Source organism: Anomaloglossus baeobatrachus, chromosome 2 (genome assembly GCF_048569485.1).
Source record: "Anomaloglossus baeobatrachus isolate aAnoBae1 chromosome 2, aAnoBae1.hap1, whole genome shotgun sequence".
Classification (NCBI taxonomy): Eukaryota; Metazoa; Chordata; class Amphibia; order Anura; family Aromobatidae; genus Anomaloglossus; species Anomaloglossus baeobatrachus.
The window spans coordinates 27,031,014-27,054,275 of record NC_134354.1 but is presented as its reverse complement, the minus strand read 5'-3'; the positions used below and the strand labels follow the sequence as shown (position 1 = coordinate 27,054,275).

Here is a 23,262-nt window from a genome sequence, read left to right as displayed (position 1 = left end):
TTGACAACTTCTTCCATGAATCGTCACATGAATAAATATCATACATCCCAGTGGGAAGCTCACCGTGCTGCAATGCGGCCTAGCGGAGCGAACCAGCCACCGCCTGCCCCTTCCAGTGCATCCGCGCGCTCTTCATGTTCTAGGACTGTGGGGACAGCTGTCACACCTGGTTTTCCACGCACAACTTCCACCACTGTAACCGCAACAGGCAGTTTGCTTGGTAGGTCGTCAGTTGGTTTGGAAGGGGAAACAAGTGCGTGTGTACAGCTCTCTCAGACATCGATAGCATCAACGTTGGATGAAGGCAACATCATGTCTACGCCTGCACTTTCCTCACAAACCTGCATTTTTCCAGCGACACCCTCTTCAACACCGTCTACACACAGCAGCCAGATCTCTGTCCCTCAGATGTGGACAAATAAAAAGCCATTTCCTGCGACCCATGACAAAGCTAAGAGGTTGACTTTATCCCTCTGTAAGCTCTTGGCTACCGAAATGCTGCCTTTCCGCCTGGTGGACACACAGGATTTTAGAGACCTTATGTCTGTCGCTGTGCCCCAGTACCAGATGCCCAGTCACCACTACTTCTGTAAGAAAGGTGTGCCCGCGCTACACCAGCATGTCGCACACAACATCACCGCTTCCTTGAGAAACTCTGTGTGTGAACGGGTGCATTTCACCACCGATACTTGGACCAGTAAGCATGGACAGGGACGTTACATGTCGCTGACTGGGCACTGGGTAACTATGGTGATAGATGGTGAAGGGTCTGCTGCACAAGTCTTGCCGTCCCCACGACTTGTGTGTCAATCCTCTGTCTGTCCAAGTTCCGCCACTGCTTCTGCCTCCTCCACCTCATCTGGGTCCTCCACCTCCGCCCCAAGCCTGCCTGGTCAGGCCACCAGCGTTCTCACTGCGCAGAAGGAATCAAGCACCCCTCATTACTATGCTGGCAGCAGAGCGCAACGGCATCAGGCGGTCTTTAGCTTGACATGCCTTGGAAATAGGAGTCACACAGCGGCTGAGTTGTGGGCAGCTCTGGAGACTGAGTTTAATAAATGGTTGTCTCCACCCAACCTGCAGCCTGGTAAGGCTGTGTGCGACAATACTGCAAACCTGGGTGCGGCCCTTCGCCTGGGCAAGGTGACACACGTGCCTTGTAAGGCTCACGTGTTGAACCTTGTTGTCCAGCAATTTTTAACACACTATCCCGGCCTAGATGGCCTTCTGACCAGGGCACGAAAACTGTCTGCTCACTTCCGCCGTTCAACCGCCGCAGCTGAGCGACTTGCATCGCTCCAGAAGTCTTTCGGCCTGCCGGTTCATCGCCTGAAATGCGATGTGGCGACACGCTGGAATTCAACTCTCCACATGTTACAGCGACTGTGGCAGCACCGCCGAGCCCTGGTGCAATACGTCATGACGTATAGCCTGGGCCAACGAGATGCAGAGGTGGGGCAGATCACCCTGATGGAGTGGTCTCAGATCAAGGACCTATGCACCCTTCTGCACAGTTTCGACATGGCAACGAATATGTTTAGCGCTGACAATGCCATTATCAGCATGACAATTCCAGTCATTTACATGCTGGAGCACACGCTAAACACTATTCGGAGTCAGGGGGTGGGACAACAGGAAGGGGAGGAACTACAGGAGGATTCATATGCGCAAGACACAACAACATCACCAAGGTCCAGACGTTCATCATCACCAACGCGGCAGGCATGGGGGACAGGGATCAACAAGGGCGCATGGTAGCAGGTGAAATGTTGAGGAAGGTGCAGGAGAACATGAAGAAATGGAGGACGAACTGTCCATGGACATGGAAGACTCAGCGGATGAGGGAGACCTTGGTCAAATTTCTGTTGAAAGAGGTTGGGGGGAGATGTCAGAGGAAGAAAGAACGATTAGCACCTCTATACCACAAACACAGCGTGGACTTGGTCCGCATGGCTGCGCAAGACACATGAGTGCCTTCTTGTTGCACTACCTCCAACATGACCCTCGTATTGTCAAAATTAGAAGTGATGATGACTACTGGATTGCCACACTATTAGATCCCCGGTACAAGTCCAAATTTTGTGACATAATTCCAGCCATAGAAAGGGACGCACGTATGCAGGAGTATCAGCAGAAGCTGTTACTCGATCTTAGCTCGGCTTTTCCACCAAACAACCGTGCAGGTGCAGGGAGTGAATCTCCCAGTTGTAACTTGACAAACATGGGACGGTCTCGTCATCTTCAACAGTCTACCCGTACCAGTAGGACCGTATCTGTTGCTGGTAACAGCAATTTTATGGAATCTTTTCATAATTTTTTTAGACCCTCCTTTGCAAGGCCAACAGAGACAACAAGTCTGACACATAGTCAACGGCTGGAGAGGATGATACAGGAGTATCTCCAAATGAACATCGAAGCCATGACTTTGCAACTGGAGCCTTGCTCATTTTGGGCTTCAAATCTTGAAAAATGGCCAGAGCTCTCAACTTACGCCTTGGAGATTTTGTCGTGTCCAGCTGCCAGCGTTGTCTCTGAACGTGTCTTCAGTGCTGCTGGGTGTGTGCTGACAGATAAGCGCACGCGTCTGTCCAGTGACAATGTCAGACTGACGTTCATCAAAATGAACAAGTCATGGATCCACCAGGAATTTACTACCCCTGTGTCATCCTGGGGAGAGTAAATGCTTGTGGATTTGGAATGTGCTTGATGCAAATCAAAACATCCTGTTTGCAACTAGGGCACAAGTGCTGCCACTGAATGGGTGGGTGTGTGTGGGGCACAATTTTTGGAAAAAAGGGAGACTCCGCTTGGAGTAACCCTTGCTTACATTGTTTTTAAAAATGATCCAAGATGAACAGAGCTGGGATCAGGAAAGACTTTGCTACCTACCCCGGTGTCATCCTGGGGACGGTTAAGTATGGCGTATTTTTGATTGTGCTTGCTGCAAATCTAGCTGTGAAGTGTACAACTGGGGCACAAGTGCTGCCACTGAAGGGGTGTGTGTATGGCCCAATTTTTGGAAAAAAGGGAGACTCTGCTTGGAGTAACCCTTACTTACATTGTTTTTAAAAATGATCCAAGATGAACAGAGCTGGGATCAGGAAAGACTTTGCTACCTACCCCGGGGTCATCCTGGGGACGGTTAATTATGGCGTATTTTTGATTGTGCTTGCTGCAAATCTAGCTGTGAAGTGTACAACTGGGGCACAAGTGCTGCCACTGAATGGGTGGGTGTGTGTGGGGCACAATTTTTGGAAAAAAGGGAGAACTCCGCTTGGAGTCACCTTGCGGTGTTTTACATGATTTTAGAAGGGCGTGCCATGCCTATATCTGTGTCTCCTCCTCTTTTTCCTTGTCCAGCTCTTTTGTTTTCGCGTGAGTATATGTCCTTGTCACTTTCCCATGTGGTTGTGTTGTGAGTTGTTTGTCACCTTTTGGACACCTTTGAGGGTGTTTTCTAGGTGTTTTTATGTGTTTGTGATTGCCTGCCATTGTTTCCTATGCGGTTCGAGTTCGGTTCGTCCAACGTTCGACGAACCGAACTCGAGCCGAACCACGGCCGGTTCGCTCATCTCTACTGTGTATGTCTTTGGTAGTCATTTTTTTTCAAGCAGAGGTATTTGATGACAGCTCTGAGCTCGTATTTTTCCATTTTGATGTTCACTCCTCGGCAGTTCATATTCAAATGAATGTAGCTCCTGGGGATCATGGCCTATATGGGTGGCACGGTGGCTCAGTGGCTTAGTGGTTAGCACTGCAGTTTTGCAGCGCTGGGGTCCTGGGTTCAAATCCCACCAAGGACAACCTCTGCAAGGAGTTTGTATGTTCTCCCCGTGTTTGCGTGGGTTTTCTCCGGGTTCTCCGGTTTCCTCCCACACTCGAAAGACATACAGATAGGGACTCTAGATTGTGAGCCCCAATGGGGACAGTGTTGCCAATGTATGTAAAGCCCTGTGGAATTAATAGCGCTATATAAATGAATAAAATTATTATTATTTAAGTCATTTTTTTTTTCCTGGACTAGTGGGTGCCTAAGAGAGAAGAAAACATTTTATTTTAATTTCTGTGTGCAATAGAAATAATCGATTATCATTACTTTTGGATCGCCTCGTATACACACACTGTGTGCAGAATTATTAGGCAGGTTGTATTTTAGAGGATTTTTTTTATTGATCAACAACTATGTTCTCAATCAACCCAAAAGACTCATAAATATCAAAGCTTAATATTTTTGGCAGTTGGAGGGGTTTTTAGATTTGACTTTCTTAGGAGGATTCTGTTTGTGCAGGTAACTATTACTGTGCAGAATTATTAGATAACTTAATAAAAAACAAATAAATTCCCATCTCACTTGTTTATTTTCACCAGGTAAACCAATATAAGTGCACAAAATTTAGAAATAAACATTTCTGACATGCAAAAACAAAACCCCAAAAAATGAGTGCCCAATATAGCCCCCTTTCTTTCTGATGACACTCAGCAGCCGACCATCCATAGATTCTGTCATTGCTTGATCTGTTTACGATCCACATTGCGTGCAGCAGCCACCACAGCCTCCAGACACTGCTCCGAGAGGTGGACTGTTTATCCTCCCTTTAGTTCTCACATTTTATGAGGGACCACAGGTTCTCTATGGGGTTCAGATCAGGTGAACAAGGGGGCCATGTCATTATTTTTTCATCTTTTAGACCTTTACTGGCCAGCCATGCTGTGGAGTAGTTGGATGCATGTGATGGAGCATTGTTCTGCATGAAAATCATGTTTTTCTTGAACGATACTGACTTCTTCCTTACCACTGCTTGAAGAAGTTGTCTTCCAGAAACTGGCAGTAGGTCTGGGAGTTGAGCTTCACTCCATCCTCAACCCGAAAAGGTCCCACAAGTTCATCTATGATGATGCCAGCCCATACCAGTGCCCACCTCTACCTTGCTGGCGTCTGAGTGGTAGTGGAGCTCCCTGCCCTTTACTGATCCAGCCTCTGGCCCATCCATCTGCCCATCAAGAGTCACTCTCATTTCATCAGTCCATAAAACCTTTACAAAATCAGTCTTAAGATATTTCTTGGCCCAGTCTTGACGTTTTATCTCATGTTTCTTGTTCAGAGGTGGTGGTTTTCAGCCTTCCTTACCTTGGCCATGTCCCTGAATATGGTACACAGGGCCAGTTCCAGGTTTTTGTGGGCCCTGGGCGAAAGAGTCTCAGTGGACCCCATCCACACATAGGCTATGTGCGCACGTTGCGTCGTGTCCCTGCAGAAATTTCTGCAGGGATTTGATAGCACGTGTGCGCTTCAAATCGCTACAGAAATACTGCATAAGGCCCGTTTCACAAGTCAGTGAAAAACTCAGACGTTCTTCTTTGACGTGTAAAACATGCACATGTCCCTGCGTGTTCCGTGATTCACGGCACACGTGGGTTTTCCATGTGCAATCCGTGATCCGTGATTGCAAATGGATATTACTCACCTGCCTTCACTGCTGCTGTCCATGGTGCTGAACTCCTCGAGTCTCCAGCGTCCGCCCACCGCTCTCAGCACCTACTTCCTGGTTGGGTTTTCCTGCTCTCATGAATATTCATGAGCCAGCCAGGAGCTGCTGAGAGCAGAGGCTGCACAGCAAATCACAGGCAAAGTAAGTTGAAAATATTTAATATTTAATATGTCCATGATTTTCTGGTACGTGTTTCACTGATCACACACGGATCACACCATAGTGTGGTCCGTGGGTCATCAGTGATGGCAGAAAAAAACTGACTTGTCTCAGTGCATAAACACGGCCACGGGTGTACGCTGCACGGAGACACGTTCAGTTAAAAATCACTGATGTGTGAGCAGATCCATTGATTATAATTGGTCTGCGTATGTCAGTGATTCTGGTACGTAGAAAAAAAAGCACAAACGTACCAGAATCACTGACGTGTGAAACAGGCCTAATGGATGCAGTGTTTCTGCAGAAAAAAAGCCGATTTCATGCGCTCTGGATGCAGCCTCTCCATTAGACAGAGCGGGACCTGCATCCAAAGCGCATGGAATAATTGACATGCTGCTTTTTAGAACGCAGCGATTTGGAACAAAATTTTGGCATCCAAATCGCTGTGCTCTCAAACTCAATGTGCGCATGGATTATGCACAATCTTCATAGATTGTGCAGGGGATGCAGGAAACATGTGTGATGCCCTGGACTAGTCAGGTCGTCCCAGGTAGTCACACACACATCACACCCCCCCCCTTCCTGAGTAGGTGACAGCAGCCAACCAAGAAACCCCTGTCACCACCCTCCAGGTTTGATGTCCACAACAGGGGGGCGGAGCCAGGTGGTTGGCTCCGCCCACCGAGGAGTTCACAGGCCTGGAGGTGGAAAAGACACTAGTTCAGAGAGAAGTTTTAAAGCAGTGTGTGGAGTAGCCTTGACAGTGAAAGAGGGAGGACGAGTTCAAGGGCAGACCTGTGACCAGGCCTGCCAAGAGTCTACTCAGGTGGCTTGGTCAGAGCCCAGTCACCTCTGGCAAGGAGGCAGACGGTGGTGGCCGTCTGCAGGAGCTGGGATTACAACCGGTGGAACCGTAGGGACCCGGGACGGGCGGTGGCCCGCCGGTACCGAACCGGGGAGCCGATTGGAAACCGGAGCACCAGGAGGGGTACTCAGACCAAGTACGAGGCCCAGAAACAACCGGGCTGAGTCAAATCAACTGATTGAGGACTGGACTTTAGGACCTTTCCCACATAAGACCCGACTGAAGACAACAGCCCAACCATAGGGGTAAAGTCAGCGCCCAGGCATAGAGACCCGAGGGGTCAGCGTCTGCGGGCAAAGAGGGCTCTCCCGACACATAACAATCCGGGAAGTGGACTACCGTTGCTCAGGCATAGAAGTCGTGACTTTTACACAAGAGAGGTGCAGGAGAAAGGCGAAAACCACCAACCTGTTAATGGGAAACTGCAGCCGGCTGCGGGCCCCGTTCACCATCTTGATGGTTTACCAGAGACTCCAGCGTGTTGTGTCATAGTGAGTACACCAGTGCCTTCAGGCCGCGCACCGCGCCGCACCTCACCGACACCCCAGCACGTATCTATCCCCGCGCATCAGCACCCCCCTCAGGCCCCCGGGACCATCATCCATGTACCCACAGAGGGGGTTAACACCAAGCTGCGCAACACCATCCCCGGGAGCCTAGTCAACGGCAGCGGTGGTGTCCATCCTTTCACCACAACCCGTGGGTGGCGTCACGAACTTAAATCCCCTACAAACCACTGCGGCTCCGGCCGTGGACCTCCCCACCGAAGTCCCTACGTGTAGCGCCAACCCCCTTTCAGAGCGACGTGACCCCCGGGTCCGTGGAGAGCTCGAGCCACCCACCGACGAGTAAACGAGTACGGATCCGAGCGGCTCGGCAGCCGGCCGAGCCCCGGGGCGGTACACATCCATATTATTTTCTTCTCTATTTTTTTATATCTTATGGCCAGTGTGAACAGGAGCTTACAAGTTACATGTATACCAACTCATACTCTGGCTCACTTTCTTGTTTTTTTGTAGCCTCTTATACTCAGTACAAATAGGGTGCAGCCTCAGTGAGCCGGGCATTTCATCTAGTGCTTCCCATGGCTGTGTCTCCAGTTGGGACCCGTCCACTGCTCTTATTCAGATTCATGTCTGTTGACACATGGTGAGGTTTTAATATTAGAGAATGTAGATACTTTCCTGGTTGGGTACACCTTGTTGCGGTGGGATGGCTTTACACTTTTTTGATCAAAAATAGTGTTTACTAAGTCCCCTATGTTTATTTATATGAATTATGCTTTTATTTAGTTACAGCAGGGTATATGTTCATATTATTTTCTTCTTTAGTTTTTTAAGCCTCCCAGAATTGTTACATACATTAGATGTGTCAATCTCCGAATGTTACCCAGCTCATCCCGATTGCCCTGGTGCGGTGGCATTCAAGGGTAATACGTTGTTAATGACAGCTCACAGCTGCCATTATGCCCTAAATTAGTAATGGGGAGGGTCTATGAGACCCCCCATTACTAATCTGTAAGTGAAAAGAAAAACACCAAAAAAACTTTTAATTTGGAATAAAATACAAAAAACACCCTCTTTAACCCCTTTATTAACACCAAACATACAGTTCCGACGTAATCCACATGTGGCCCCACGACGATTCCAGCTCTGCTACATACATATTACTGAAGTCACAGCAAGACAAGCGGGCAGAGAACATATCCATAGGTTGTGGGCTTAAGGCAGAGAATGACTGAGCCGCAGCAATGAGCGGTGACTTCACTCAGTTTATTTGTGGTCATAGCTGAAGTTTCCCATGGTACCCCACTTGTGACCACAGGTAAACTCTCCTCAGTTGACTTCATTAAGCTCAGTGACCTCACCTCAGGTGAGGTCACAGACCTGTGTCTCTGGGCAGGAAACCACGTTTTTTTTGCCACGAGATACAGATTTGGTACTGAAATTTATAGACCATATTCCTGCACCGAATCTGCATCTTCTGGCAAAAAAAAAGCATCAAAACATGTGGTTTTGATGTGATAGTGATACGATTTTTTTGCCAGGAGATTGAGATTTGCTGTAGGAATATGATGTACAATTTCAGCACCAAATATGTTTCTTTTGGCAAAAAATGTACAGAAACAGTTTTGACACCGTTTCAGTCAGGTTTTCTGCCAGGAGATGCAAAATTGGTGCTGAAATGTCGGCACCAGATTTCGGCACCAAATTTGCACCTCCAGGCAGAAAACCGCACAGAAACAGTCAAAACTGTTTTTGTGCATTTTTTTGCCAAGAGAGGAATATTTGGTGCTGAAATTTATACACCATATTCCTGCACCAAATCTGCATATCCTGGCAAAAACTTGCATCAAAACCAGAAGATGCAGATTTGGTGCATGAATATGGTGTATAAATTTCAGCACCGAATATGCATCTTTTGGCAAAAAAAATGGTATTTTTGCAGATCTATGAACTCAGAGACCTCACCTGAGGTAAAGTCACTAAGCTTAATGAGGTCAACTGAGGACAGGTTATCTGCAGTCACAAGTGGGGTACAGTGAGAACCTCCAGCTATGACTGCAGATAAACTGAGGGACATCACTGCTCATCCCTGCGACTCAGTCATTCTCTGCCTGAAGCCCACAGTGTACGGACATGTTCTGTCACTTCAGTATGTAGCAGAGCTGGAATTGTCATGGGACCTCGTGTGGATTACATCAGACCTGGGTGTTTGAGGTTAATAAAAGGGTGAAAGTTGAGTTTTTTGTATTTTATTTCAAATGAAGAATTTTCTTCTGTGTTTTATTTAATTTCACTTACAGTTTTTAGTAGTCTGCCATTCCTAATCTAGGGCTTAGTGGCAGCTATATATAGCTAGGGCAAAAATTAAGAGACCGCTGCAAAATTGTCAGTTTTTCTGATTTTTCTCTTTATATTTTTGAGTAAAATGTAAATTGTTCTTTTATTCTATAAACTACTGACAACGTCTCCGAATTTCCAAGCAATACATTTTGTATTTATTTTCTGAAAATTAGAAATGGTGACAATAACAAAACAATGCACAGAATGCACAGCGCTTTCACACCTCAAATAATGCAAAGAAAACAAGTTCGTAATCATTTAGAAACAACAATACTAATAATGTTTTACCTCAGGAAGAGTCAAAAATCAATATTTTCTGGAATAACCATGATTAATATCCCAGCTTTCATGTGTCTTGGCTGCTTTCCTCCAGTCTATCACACTGCTTTTGGGTGACCTTATGCCACTTCTGGCGCAAAAATATATGCAATTCTTCTTTGTTTGATGGCTTGTGACGATCCATCTTCCTCTTGATTACATTCCAGAGGTTTTCAATGGGGTTCAGGTCTGGAGATTGGGCTGGCCATGACAGGGATTTGATGTGGTGGTCCTTCATCCACACATTGATTGACCTAGCTGTGTGGTATTGTCCTACTGGAAAAACCAGTCCTCAGAGTTGGGGAACATTGCCTGAGCAGAAGGAAGCAACTGTTTTTCCAGGATAACCTTGTATGCGGCTTTATTCATACGTCCTTCGAAACGTTTAATCTGCCCAATTTCTAGAGTAAGGTAATCTTCTCTAATAAGTCTAATTTTCAGCTTTGCCCAACACCTGGTCGTCTAATGGTTAGACGGAGACCTGGAGAGGCGTACAAGCCACAGTGTCTTCCACCCACTGTGAAATTTGGTGGCGGATCGGTGATGATCTGGGGATGCTTCAGCAAGGCTTCAACTGTACATTACATTACTTATCCTGTTCTGATCCTGAGTTATATCATCTATAATACTGCAGAGCTGCACTCACTATTCTGCAAGCAAAGTGTGGAAGCAAAGCCCAAAGTGTGGAAGCAAAGCCCAAAGTGTGGAAGCAAAGCCAAAGCCTCTGATGGACATTATTTATCCTATATACAGTGCAGTCACATATTCCCAAATCCAGTGAAGTCACAGGATTTCCATACACATTGCAGTTTGATTTCACTTTTGTTCAGTGCAGTCATTTCTCCCAGACACGGTGCAGTTGCATTTCCCCATATATAGTACATTGCATTTGCACCTTGTATATTGTAGTCACATGTCCCCCATATTGGTGTTTTATATTTCTTTATTTATTCCTGTTATTTAAATCAACTCTCAATTCACTGATGTCCTTTAGAATAACCAATGAGAAAAGGAAAGATGCAGTGTAAAGCACAGGGGAAGCCTCTAGCAGCATTAGTCTAAGCCTCTGATGGTGGATTTCAGACCTTACACCCCAATAAACAATGCAGCAGGTCTGAGGTCAACAAGTTTATTTCTAACCTTTTCATCTTTCACTCTCAATTCCATGGTAAAATAATTACTGAGATAAGAGATGGCAGTTGGTGTTTTTAAAATTCTATGGAGGATTGAGGAGCTAGAGTCCAACATAGGCATTCTCCTGCAAGTTCTCCTGAAGGGAGGAGCTAGAGGCCATCACACACATTCTGCGGCAAGTTCTCCTGAAGGGAGGAGCTAGAGACCATCACACACGTTCTGCTGCAAGTTCTCCTGAAGGGAGGAGCTAGAGGCCATCACACACGTTCTGCGGCAAGTTCTCCTGAAGGGAGGAGCTAGAGGCCATCACACACATTCTGTGGCAAGTTCTCCTGAAGGGAGGAGCTAGAGGCCATCACACACATTCTGCGGCAAGTTCTCCTGAGGGGAGGAGCTAGAGGCCATCACACACGTTCTGCTGCAAGTTCTCCTGAAGGGAGGAGCTAGAGGCCATCACACACATTCTGCGGCAAGTTCTCCTGAAGGGAGGAGCTAGAGGCCATCACACACATTCTGCGGCAAGTTCTCCTGAAGGGAGCAGCTAGAGGCCATCACACACGTTCTGCTGCAAGTTCTCCTGAAGGGAGGATCTAGAGGCCATCACACACATTCTGCGGCAAGTTCTCCTGAAGGGAGGAGCTAGAGGCCATCACACACATTCTGCGGCAAGTTCTCCTGAAGGGAGGAGCTGGAGGCCATCATACACATTCTGCGGCAAGTTATCCTGAGGGGGAGGAGCCATAGGTTGCTACAGACATTTTGCTGCAAGTTCTCTTAAGGGGGAGGAGCAAGAGACCGACACAGACATTCTGCTGCAAGTTGTTCTAGGGGGGAGAAGCTAGAGGCCAATGCAGATATCCTACTGCAAGTTATCCTGAGTGGAAGGAGCGAGAGGCAGACAGAGACATTCTGCTGCAAGTTCTCCTGATGGGGAGGAGCTAAAGGCCAAAACAGAAATTCTGCTGCAAGCTGTTGAGGGGGAGGAGCTCCAGGCTGACAGATATTCTGCTGCAATTTCTCCTCAGGGCAAAGAGTTAGCGGACGACACATACAGTGCATTGCGAAAGTATTTGGCCCCCTTGAATTTTTAAACCTTTTCAACATTTGAGGCTTCAAACATAAAGATAAAAATGTTAATGTTCTGGTGAAGAATCAACAAGCGGACACAATTGTGAAGGTGAACGAAATGTATTGCTTATTTTAAAAATAATAAACTGAAAATTGGGTCGTGCAATATTATTCATCCCCTGTAAGTTAATACTTTGTAGCGCCCCCTTTTGCTGGGATTACAGCTGCAGTCTCTTGGGGAATGTGTCTATCAGTTTTGCACATGGAGAGGCTGAAATTCTTGCCCATTCTTCCTTTGTAAACAGCTGGAGCTGAGTGAGGTTGGATGGAGGTGTTTGTGAACAGCAGTTTTCAGCTCTTTCCACAGATTCTCGAATGGGTTCAGGTCTGGACTGTGACTTGGCCATTCTAACACCTGAATGTGTTTATTTGTGAACCATTCCATTGTAGATTTTGCTTTATGTTTGAGATCATTGTCTTGTTGGAAGACAAATCTCCGTCCCAGTCTCAGGTCTTTTACAGACTCCAACAGGTTTTCTTCAAGAATGGTCCTGTATTTGGCTCTATCCATCTTCCCATCAATTTTAACCATCATCCCTGTCCTGGCTGAAAAAAAGCAGGCCCAAACCATGATGCTGCCACCACCATGTTTGACAGTGGGGATGGTGTGTTCAGGGTGATGAGCTGTGTTGCTTTTACGCCAAACATATCGTTTGGTATTGGGCCCAAAAAGTTCAGTTTTGCTTTCTTCTGACCAGAGCACCTTCTTCCACATGTTTGGTGTCTCCAGGTGGCTTGTGGCAAACTTTAAACGACACATTTTATGGATATCTTTGAGAAATGGCTTTCTGCTTGTCACTCTTCCATAAAGGCCAGATATGTGCAGTGTACGACTGATTGTTGTCCTATGGCCAGACTCTCCCACCTCAGCTGTAGATCTCTGCAGATCATCCAGAGGGATCATGGGCCTCTTGGCTGCATCTCTGATCAGTCTTCTCCTTGTGTGAGATGATAGTTTGGATGGACGGCCGGGTCTTGGTAGATTTGCAGTGGTATGATGCTCCTTCCAGTTCAATATGATCGCTTGCACAGTGCTCCTTGGGATGTTTAAACTTGTGGAAATCTTTTTGTAACCAAATCCAGCTTTAAACTTCTCCACAACAGTATCACGGACCTGCCTGTTGTGTTCCTTGGTCTTCATGATGCTATCTGCGCTTTACACAGAACACTGAGACTATCACAGACCAGGGGCATTTATACGGAGACTTGATTACACACAGGGGCTTATATTTATCATCATCAGTCATTTAGGACAACATTGGATCATTCAGAGATCCTCAATGAACGTCTGGAGTGAGTTTGCTGCACTGAAAGTAAAGCCCGCTACACACGCTTCAATATATCTCACAATCCGTCGTTGGGGTCAAGTTGTAAGTGACGCACATCCGGCATCGTTTGTGAGGTGTCTGCGTGTGACATCTACGTGCGATCAGGATTGAACGCAAAACCGTTAATCGCAAACACATCGTATCTTTCCCTAGAATTGAGCGTTTTGTTGCAGGAACCTAGTCAATTGTAACGTGTGACATCCCTCATACGATTTTGGTGTCTGATGCTATGTGCGCAGGTGTGCGCTCTGCACCGCAGCTTAAAAAAGGTCCGCTTCAGAGCGCAGCTGAAAAGCTGCGTTCTGAAGCGCCTCACAATGTCTGTCATTCACTAATCTCTGTCAGTCGGTCACTATCTCTGTCCCTCACTCTCTGTCCATGTCAGTCTATCCCCCTCTCTCATATACTCACCGATCCCCGATCCCCGGCGCTGCACGGCGTTCACACTGCTCCGGCGGCTTTTACTGTTTTGAAAAAGCCGGCCGCCCATTAAACAATCTCGTATTCCCTGCTTTCCCCGCCCACCGGCGCCTATGATTGGTTACAGTGAGACACGCCCCCCACGCTGAGTGACAGGTGTCACACTGCACCCAATCACAGCAGCCGGTGGGCGTGTCTATACTGTGTAGTGAAATAAATAATTAAATAATTAAAAAAACCGGCGTGCGGTCCCCCCAATTTTAAAACCAGCCAGATAAAGCCATACGGCTGAAGGCTGGTATTCTCAGGATGGGGAGCTCCACGTTATGGGGAGCCCCCCACCCTAACAATATCAGCCAACAGCCGCCCAGAATTGCCGCATACATTATATGCGACAGTTCTGGGACTGTACCCGGCTCTTCCCGATTTACCCTGGTGCGTTGGCAAATCGGGGTAATAAGGAGTTATTGGCAGCCCATAGCTGTCAATAAGTCCTAGATTAATCATGTCAGGCGTCTATGAGACACCCTCCATGATTAATCTGTAAATTACAGTAATAAACACACACACCAGAAAAAATCCTTTATTAGAAATAAAAAACACAAACATATACCCTGGTTCACCACTTTAATCAGCCCCAAAAAGCCCTCCATGTCCGGCGTAATCCAGGATGCTCCAGCGTCGCTTCCAGCTCTGCTGCATGGAGGTGACAGGAGCTGCAGAATACACAGCCGCTCCGGTCCGGAAAGCAGGGAATACGAGATTGTTTAATGGGCGGCCGGCTTTTTCAAAACAGTAAAAGCCGCCGGAGCAGTGTGAACGCCGTGCAGCGCCGGGGATCGGGGATTGGTGAGTATGAGAGAGGGCTGCTAACTTCAGTCACTTAGGAGATTAGCGGTCACCGGTGAGTCCTTCACTGGTGACCGCTAATCAGGACGCGACAGAGACAGAGCCGCGGCATGACCATGAAGTCGGGTGAAGTTCACCCGAGTTCATTCTGACAGTGCGGCTCTGTCTGTGTCTGCTGTCATCTGCCATTCAGCTCTGCTACATGGCTGTCTTTGTCTGCTGTTAGCGGCCATGTAGCAGAGCTGAATGGCAGATGACATAGTAAAAACGCATCCCTACACATTACATACGCTTGGCAAGTCAATAAATAAAAAAATAAAAAAAGGTGCCCAATGCATACGTCACAGTACACATGATCTAAAGGATCGCACACAAAATTGATCAATTTAACATAGACTACTAACGCACGTGTGACAGCAAATGAACGACCTACGTGCAATCTCATTAGATCACATATGCAACCTGGGCGTGTCACATCGCAAATGCGATTGTACAACTAATTGCAACGTGTAAAGTGGGTTTTAGGCTATGTGCCCACAGGATATTGTACCTGCGGATAAATCCGCAGGTTTGTCCGCAGGTTTCCCGCAGCTGAAATCCGCAGCTATGCATTGCTGCGGGATTCCAGCTAAATAGCTGCGGTAAACCTGCGGACATTCATGCAACTTACCTGCGAAAGTCCCGGCCTCTTTCTCCATAGTGGAGAGGCAGGATTTCCGCAAGTATTTCCGCAGGAATAATTGACATGCAGTTACGTGCGGCTGTGGGACATCTGCAGCATATTCCGCAGCCGCAGCATGGACACAGCACTCCCCATGTCCCATAGGATAACATGGGGAGTGTCTGTACTTGCTAAAACCGGTTGATTTATCTAGAAAATCCAGATAAATCTGAAGGTTTTCCGTGGCAAAATCATCGGGTACATAGTCTAAAGGGGATGAATAATATTGCACGCCCCAATTTTCAGTTATTTATTTGATATAAAAGTTTAAAATAAGTAACAAATTTTGTTCAACCTCACAATTGTGTCACTTGTTGTTGGTTCTTCACCAGAACATTAACATTTCTATCTTTATGTTTGAAGCCTGAAATGTGGGAAAAGGTTGAAAAATTCAAGGGGACGAATACTTTCGCAAGACACTGTAAATTCTGCTGCAAGTTTTCCTGAGGGGAAGGAGGAGGAAATTGACAGCCCTTTCTGCTGCAATTTCTCCTGGGTGGAGGAGCTAGAGGCTAATGCAGATATTCTGCTGCAAGTTCTGAGGGGGAGGAGCTAGAGGCCAAAAAAGACAGTCTGCTGCAAGTTCTCCTGAAGGGGAGGAGCTTCAGGCCGATACTGACATTCTGCTGCAAGTTCTCCTGAAGGGGAGGAGCTTCAGGCTGATACTGACATTCTGCTGCAAGTTCTCCTGAAGGGGAGGAGCTTCAGGCTGATACTGACATTCTGCTGCAAGTTCTCCTGAGGGGGAGGAGCTTCAGGCTGATACTGACATTCTGCTGCAAGTTCTCCTGAAGGGGAGGAGCTTCAGGCTGATACTGACATTCTGCTGCAAGTTCTCCTGGAACAATAGTTACCATTCTCCATAGAATGTTATTGAAGTCCCATTTTAAACTGAGGATTTTGAGAATAAATGATCCGTCCAGGAAGAGAAAGAAGCAGATTTGTCTGATAAGATATATTATTACAAAGCTTCTTATTTCACAAAATAAATATTAAACCGCTGGTGACACTTAACCCTTAAAGGGATATTCCCTGGAAACCGATACGGTTTTAAACACAAATCTGTAGGGGGGCATACTCAATGTCTCAGACCCTGCACTGGGCACACCGCTCTACGCCAGTTTCTGGAGAGTGTTCCTTTAAATTTACCGACCACTCTTTCTTAAAGGGGACACGCACTAAAAAAAAAAAAATAATCTGGAAGAATCATTCAAAATGAGACGTGTTTTCTTCGCTGCCTGTTTACCCTTTTTACTGGTCATATCCCCATGTTCTATATTTCACCCTTTGCTTGAATATTCGTTTTTCCATGTCACCGCTATATCCGTTGTCATTGTCTATATTCTGTATCAGGAGCCTTTGAGATAAACTTAATCATAGTTTCTTCCATTGTACAAGGACGGCTGAGTCCTCGGAATCCGTGTACTTATTTTTCTGTTGTTTTTATTTTTTTCCAGTTTTTTGGGGGGTTTTTTGCCTTTTTTTATGGAAATGGTCGATCTGCTCAGCAATTTTTTTTTTTGTGTGAAAGATATTTAAATGAGGGATTTGGAAGCCGCTTATTCTTCTCCTTAAAGCCTGCTGCCGAATTCATTGCCGCACGAACGGTTGCCATGGCGACGGCTGTATTATTACCGATTCAGCGCAGCAATGGGATCGCAGCAGGTGGCAAGTCAGCAAGACGGGCGAGAAGGGTTCACGATTCAAGACAAAAAGCCGAAGAAAAGAAGAAAATAACACGTGAAGAACAAGTGTGCGGCTCCCTCCATCTCCTCCCGCCGCCGCGAACACGGGGCAGCTACAGAAAGGACTAATGCAGGAGCTTTTATGTGTAATTAATGACATATAAGGAAAGAAGCTAATTATGAGGAATCAAGAGAGAAAAGTAGATTGCTCAGGATCTGGCTACAGTGATCCACAGATCCCCCATAATAGAGCGTCATCCACAGATCCCCCATAACAGAGCATCATCCACAGATCCCCCATAACAGAGCGTCCTCCACAGATCCCCCATAACAGAGCGTCCTCCACAGATCCCCCATAACAGAGCGTTATCCACAGATCCCCCATAACAGAGCGTCATCCACAGATCCCCCATAACAGAGCATCATCCACAGATCCCCCATAACAGAGCATCATCCACAGATCCCCATAACAGAGCATCATCCACAGATCCCCCATAACAGAGCGTTATCCACAGATCCCCCATAACAGAGCGACATCCACAGATCCCCCATAACAGTGCGGCATCCACAGATCCCCCATAACAGAGCGTCCTCCACAGATCCCCCATAACAGAGCGTCATCCACAGATTCCCCATAACAGAGCGTTATCCACAGATCCCCCATAACAGAGCGACATCCACAGATCCCCCATAACAGAGCATCATCCACAGATCCCCCATAACAGAGCGTCCTCCACAGATCCCCCATAACAGAGCGTCCTCCACAGATCCCCCATAACAGAGCGTTATCCACAGATCCCCCATAACAGAGCGTCATCCACAGATCCCCCATAACAGAGCATCATCCACAGATCCCCCATAACAGAGCATCATCCACAGATCCCCCATAACAGAGCGTCATCCACAGAACCTCCATAACAGAGCGACATCCACAGATCCCCCATAACAGAGCGACATCCACAGATCCCCCATAACAGTACATCATCCACAGAACCTCCATAACAGAGCGTTATCCACAGATCCCCCATAACAGAGCGACATCCACAGATCCCCCATAACAGAGCGTCATCCACAGATCCCCCATAACAGAGCGTCATCCACAGAACCTCCATAACAGAGCGTTATCCACAGATCCCCCATAACAGAGAGTCATCCACAGATCCCCCATAACAGAGCGTCATCCACAGATCCCCCATAACAGAGCGTCATCCACAGATCCCCCATAACAGAGCGTCATCCACAGATCCCCCATAACAGAGCGACATCCACAGATCCCCCATAACAGAGCGACATCCACAGATCCCCCATAACAGTGCATCATCCACAGAACCTCCATAACAGAGCGACATCCACAGATCCCCCAAAACAGTGCATCATCCACAGAACCTCCATAACAGAGCGTTATCCACAGATCCCCCATAACAGAGCATCATCCACAGATCACCCATAACAGAGCGTCATCCACAGATCCCCCATAACAGAGCGACATCCACAGATCCCCCATAACAGTGCATCATCCACAGAACCTCCATAACAGAGCGTTATCCACAGATCCCCCATAACAGAGCGTCATCCACAGAACCTCCATAACAGAGCGTTATCCACAGATCCCCCATAACAGAGCATCATCCACAGATCCCCCATAACAGAGCCTCATCCACAGATCCCCCATAACAGAGCGTCATCCACAGATCCTCCATAACAGAGCGTCATCCACAGATCCCCCATAACAGAGCGTCCTCCACAGATCCCCCATAACAGAGCGTCCTCCACAGATCCCCCATAACAGAGCGTCATCCACAGATCCCCCATAACAGAGCGTCATCCACAGATCCTCCATAACAGAGCGTCCTCCACAGATCCCCCATAACAGAGCGTCATCCACAGATCCCCCATAACAGAGCGTCCTCCACAGATCCTCCATAACAGAGCGTCATCCACAGATCCCCCATAACAGAGCGTCATCCACAGATCCCCCATAATAGAGCATCCTCCACAGATCCCCCATAACAGAGCGTCATCCACAGATCCTCCATAACAGAGCGTCATCCACAGATCCTCCATAACAGAGCGTCATCCACAGATCCCCCATAACAGAGCGTCATCCACAGATCCCCCATAACAGAGCGTCATCCACAGATCCCCCATGACAGAGCATCATCCACAGATCCCCCATAACAGAGCATCATCCACAGATCCCCCATAACAGAGCATCATCCACAGATCCCCCATAACAGAGCGTCATTCACAGATCCCCCATAACAGAGCGTCATCCACAGATCCCCCATAACAGAGCGTCCTCCACAGATCCTCCATAACAGAGCGTCATCCACAGATCCCCCATAACATTGCGTCACCTACAGATCCCCCATAACAGTAACACGTAAAAGTGTGCATCCTTTTATTCATGATGACTTGTCTTTACATTATTGTACAGGGGACACATCGCAGACAATGGACTTTGCCGGCGTTCCTCTCATATCAAACAGAGTCTGTAATACGAAGTATATTTATGGAGGAGTGATAAAGCCGTCCATGCTCTGCGCCGGCTTCCTGGAGGGTGGAGTGGATACCTGTCAGGTGCGGCAGGAGCTGGAACTAATTACATATAAAATGCTTGAAAAACAAAAGTCTGATACAGAAAATAACCAGATCCTCCCTGATTATCACAATCACATCACCACTAGGCGTGCGCCACCGTCATCAACCAGTCACTTCACAACTGGAATCTCTCAGATTTTTATCCTCTACACGTGTGCAAGTAACTATCATATCACTGCCACCTATGTGAAAAGCCATAACTACTATAATACTGCCCCTGTGTAAAAGAACATAATTACTATAATACTGTCCCCTATGTACAAGAATATAACTACTATAATACTGCCCCCTATGTACAAGAATATAACTACTATAATACTGCCCCCTATGTACAAGAATATAACTACTATAATACTGCCCCCTATGTACAAGAATATAACTACTATAATACTGCCCCCTATGTACAAGAATATAACTACTATAATACTGCCCCCTATGTACAAGAATATAACTACTATAATACTGCCCCTATGTATAAGAATATAACTACTATAATACTGCCCCTATGTACAAGAATATAACTACTATAATACTGTCCCCTATGTACAAGAATATAACTACTATAATACTGCCCCCTATGTACAAGAATATAACTACTATAATACTGCCCCTATGTATAAGAATATAACTACTATAATACTGCCCCTATGTACAAGAATATAACTACTATAATACTGCCCCCTATGTACAAGAATATAACTACTATAATACTGCCCCATGTACAAGAATATAACTACTATAATACTGCCCCCTATGTACAAGAATATAACTACTATAATACTGCCCCTATGTACAAGAATATAACTACTATAATACTGCCCCCAATGTACAGGAATATAACTACTATAATACTGCCTCCTATGTACAAGAATATAACTACTATAATACTGCCCCTATGTACAAGAATATAACTACTATAATACTGCCCCCTATATACAAGAATATAACTACTATAATACTGCCCCCTATGTACAAGAATATAACTACTATAATACTGCCCCCTATGTACAAGAATATAACTACTATAATACTGCCCCTATGTACAAGAATATAACTACTATAATACTGCCCCCTATATACAAGAATATAACTACTATAATACTGCCCCCTATGTACAAGAATATAACTACTATAATACTGCCCCTATGTACAAGAATATAACTACTATAATACTGCCCCCTATGTACAAGAATATAACTACTATAATACTGCCCCTATGTACAAGAATATAACTACTATAATACTGCCCCCTATATACAAGAATATAACTACTATAATACTGCCCCCTATGTACAAGAATATAACTACTATAATACTGCCCCTATGTATAAGAATATAACTACTATAATACTGCCCCCTATGTACAAGAATATAACTACTATAATACTGCCCCTATGTACAAGAATATAACTACTATAATACTGCCCCTATGTATAAGAATATAACTACTATAATACTGCCCCTATGTACAAGAATATAACTACTATAATACTGCCCCCTATGTACAAGAATATAACTACTATAATACTGCCCCTATGTACAAGAATATAACTACTATAATACTGCCCCCTATATACAAGAATATAACTACTATAATACTGCCCCCTATGTACAAGAATATAACTACTATAATACTGCCCCTATGTACAAGAATATAACTACTATAATACTGCCCCTATGTATAAGAATATAACTACTATAATACTGCCCCTATGTACAAGAATATAACTACTATAATACTGCCCCCTATATACAAGAATATAACTACTATAACACTGCCCCTATGTACAAGAATATAACTACTATAATACTGCCCCTATGTACAAGAATATAACTACTATAATACTGCCCCCTATGTACAAGAATATAACTACTATAATACTGCCCCTATGTATAAGAATATAACTACTATAATACTGCCCCTATGTACAAGAATATAACTACTATAATACTGCCCCCTATATACAAGAATATAACTACTATAATACTGCCCCCTATGTACAAGAATATAACTACTATAATACTGCCCCTATGTACAAGAATATAACTACTATAATACTGCTCCTATGTACAAGAATATAACTACTATAATACTGCCCCTATGTACAAGAATATAACTACTATAATACTGCCCCCTATGTACAAGAATATAACTACTATAATACTGCCCCCTATATACAAGAATATAACTACTATAATACTGCCCCTATGTACAAGAATATAACTACTATAATACTGCCCCTATGTACAAGAATATAACTACTATAACACTGCCCCTATGTACAAGAATATAACTACTATAATACTGCCCCCTATATACAAGAATATAACTACTATAATACTGCCCCCATGTACAAGAATATAACTACTATAATACTGCTCCTATGTACAAGAATATAACTACGTTGGTATAGATAGTGATATATCTCTATATACATTATCGTGGATCATTGTTTGTATAATCTGCTCTTTTGTAATATCTTAAATATGTTTTTATGTGTTGTTGTAGGGGGACAGTGGGGGTCCTTTAGCCTGTGAAGATAGGAAAGTGTGGAAATTGATGGGGACTACCAGTTGGGGTGTTGGCTGTGCTCTGAGGTACAAGCCCGGAGTCTACACTCGGATAACGTCTTTCCTGGACTGGATTCACTTGCAGATGGAGGTAACCTAGTTCTTACCCCTATACCAATGTGCGGATGTGTGAGGACCACAGGGGGCCTATAACAACACTTAAGAAGGGCCTTTCTGGTGTTTCTAGCTCATGTCATCATTGGGATAGCAGGTTCCCATAGTTTCTTCGGTCCCCCTGCCAGTCTGCTTCAGGATTGGGTGACCCTGTTTGGGATATCACACATAAAATATGGCTGTGTATATGTGTCGCCCAGGAAATGGGGTACTCGGTCCCGGGCGGTTTACTACTGGGGAATGTCACTTTGGTGGCCGTTGCCCGGTCCCGTGCCCTTGGTGCTTTTTAATGGGGAGTATTTACAGGGGAGATTAAAGTCGTTAGAGTGACGCCACCTGTGGGTTGCTGTTAGCATGGTGTAACCGCCACTGCTGAATGTGGGTACTCCCAGGGCTGGTAATGATGGCAGCTATGTTCTTAGGTCCTCCGCAGGTAGGGCTGAGCCAGGGGATTTGTGTAATGGAGACTTTCGCCGTTAATAAAGGAGGCCACACCGTGGTTGTAGTTAACAGTCTCTACTCACTCTTGACTCTCGGACGGCCGGTTCAGGTCTCTGTAGATCCAGTGCCAGTTTGATGATTCGGTTGCTCTGTCCCTGGCACCCTCAGTGTGGTTGGGTCCCCGTAGCTTGAAGTGGTTTGGGGCCCCGACTGTCCCTTGTTGTGGCAGTCTCCTTGTCCGTACGGCGGGCAGTGTGAACCCTGTAGGGCTTGGCTGTGTCTCGAACCCTGATCCTTGCTTTACTGCTGGTGCCCCTGGATCTGTGGGTCAGTGAGGTCCATGAAGGTCCCCTCACTGTGCAGGTATTTTACAGGCCATATGAAACTGACGCCTGAACTAGGGCCCTGTGCCCTGTCGGTGCTCTGGTCCCAGCAGTACTCAGGTGTACTTGCCCTGGCGACCACTCTCCTGTGCCCCCGGGTCACCGTTACACTCCCACCAGGTTGTCTAGTCCCCTGGTCTGGCTCCGCCCTCTAGGTGGCCATCCCCTTGCGTCCGACTAGCCAATTACCCCTGGTGTGGAGTGGAAACT

General features: G+C 46.0%; 1 protein-coding gene across 1 annotated transcript in view; it reads left to right on the top strand.

Annotated features, from left to right (window-relative positions):
- Window positions 1-22,214, top strand: part of TMPRSS3 (transmembrane serine protease 3) — a 78,351-nt gene extending 56,137 nt beyond the window's left edge. The window contains exons 9-10 of the mRNA XM_075333290.1: window positions 19,380-19,522; window positions 22,053-22,214. Of these exons, the coding sequence (XP_075189405.1) occupies window positions 19,380-19,522; window positions 22,053-22,214 (305 nt within the window). The remainder of the gene's footprint in view (window positions 1-19,379; window positions 19,523-22,052) is intronic.
- The last annotated feature ends 1,048 nt before the right edge of the window (window positions 22,215-23,262 follow it).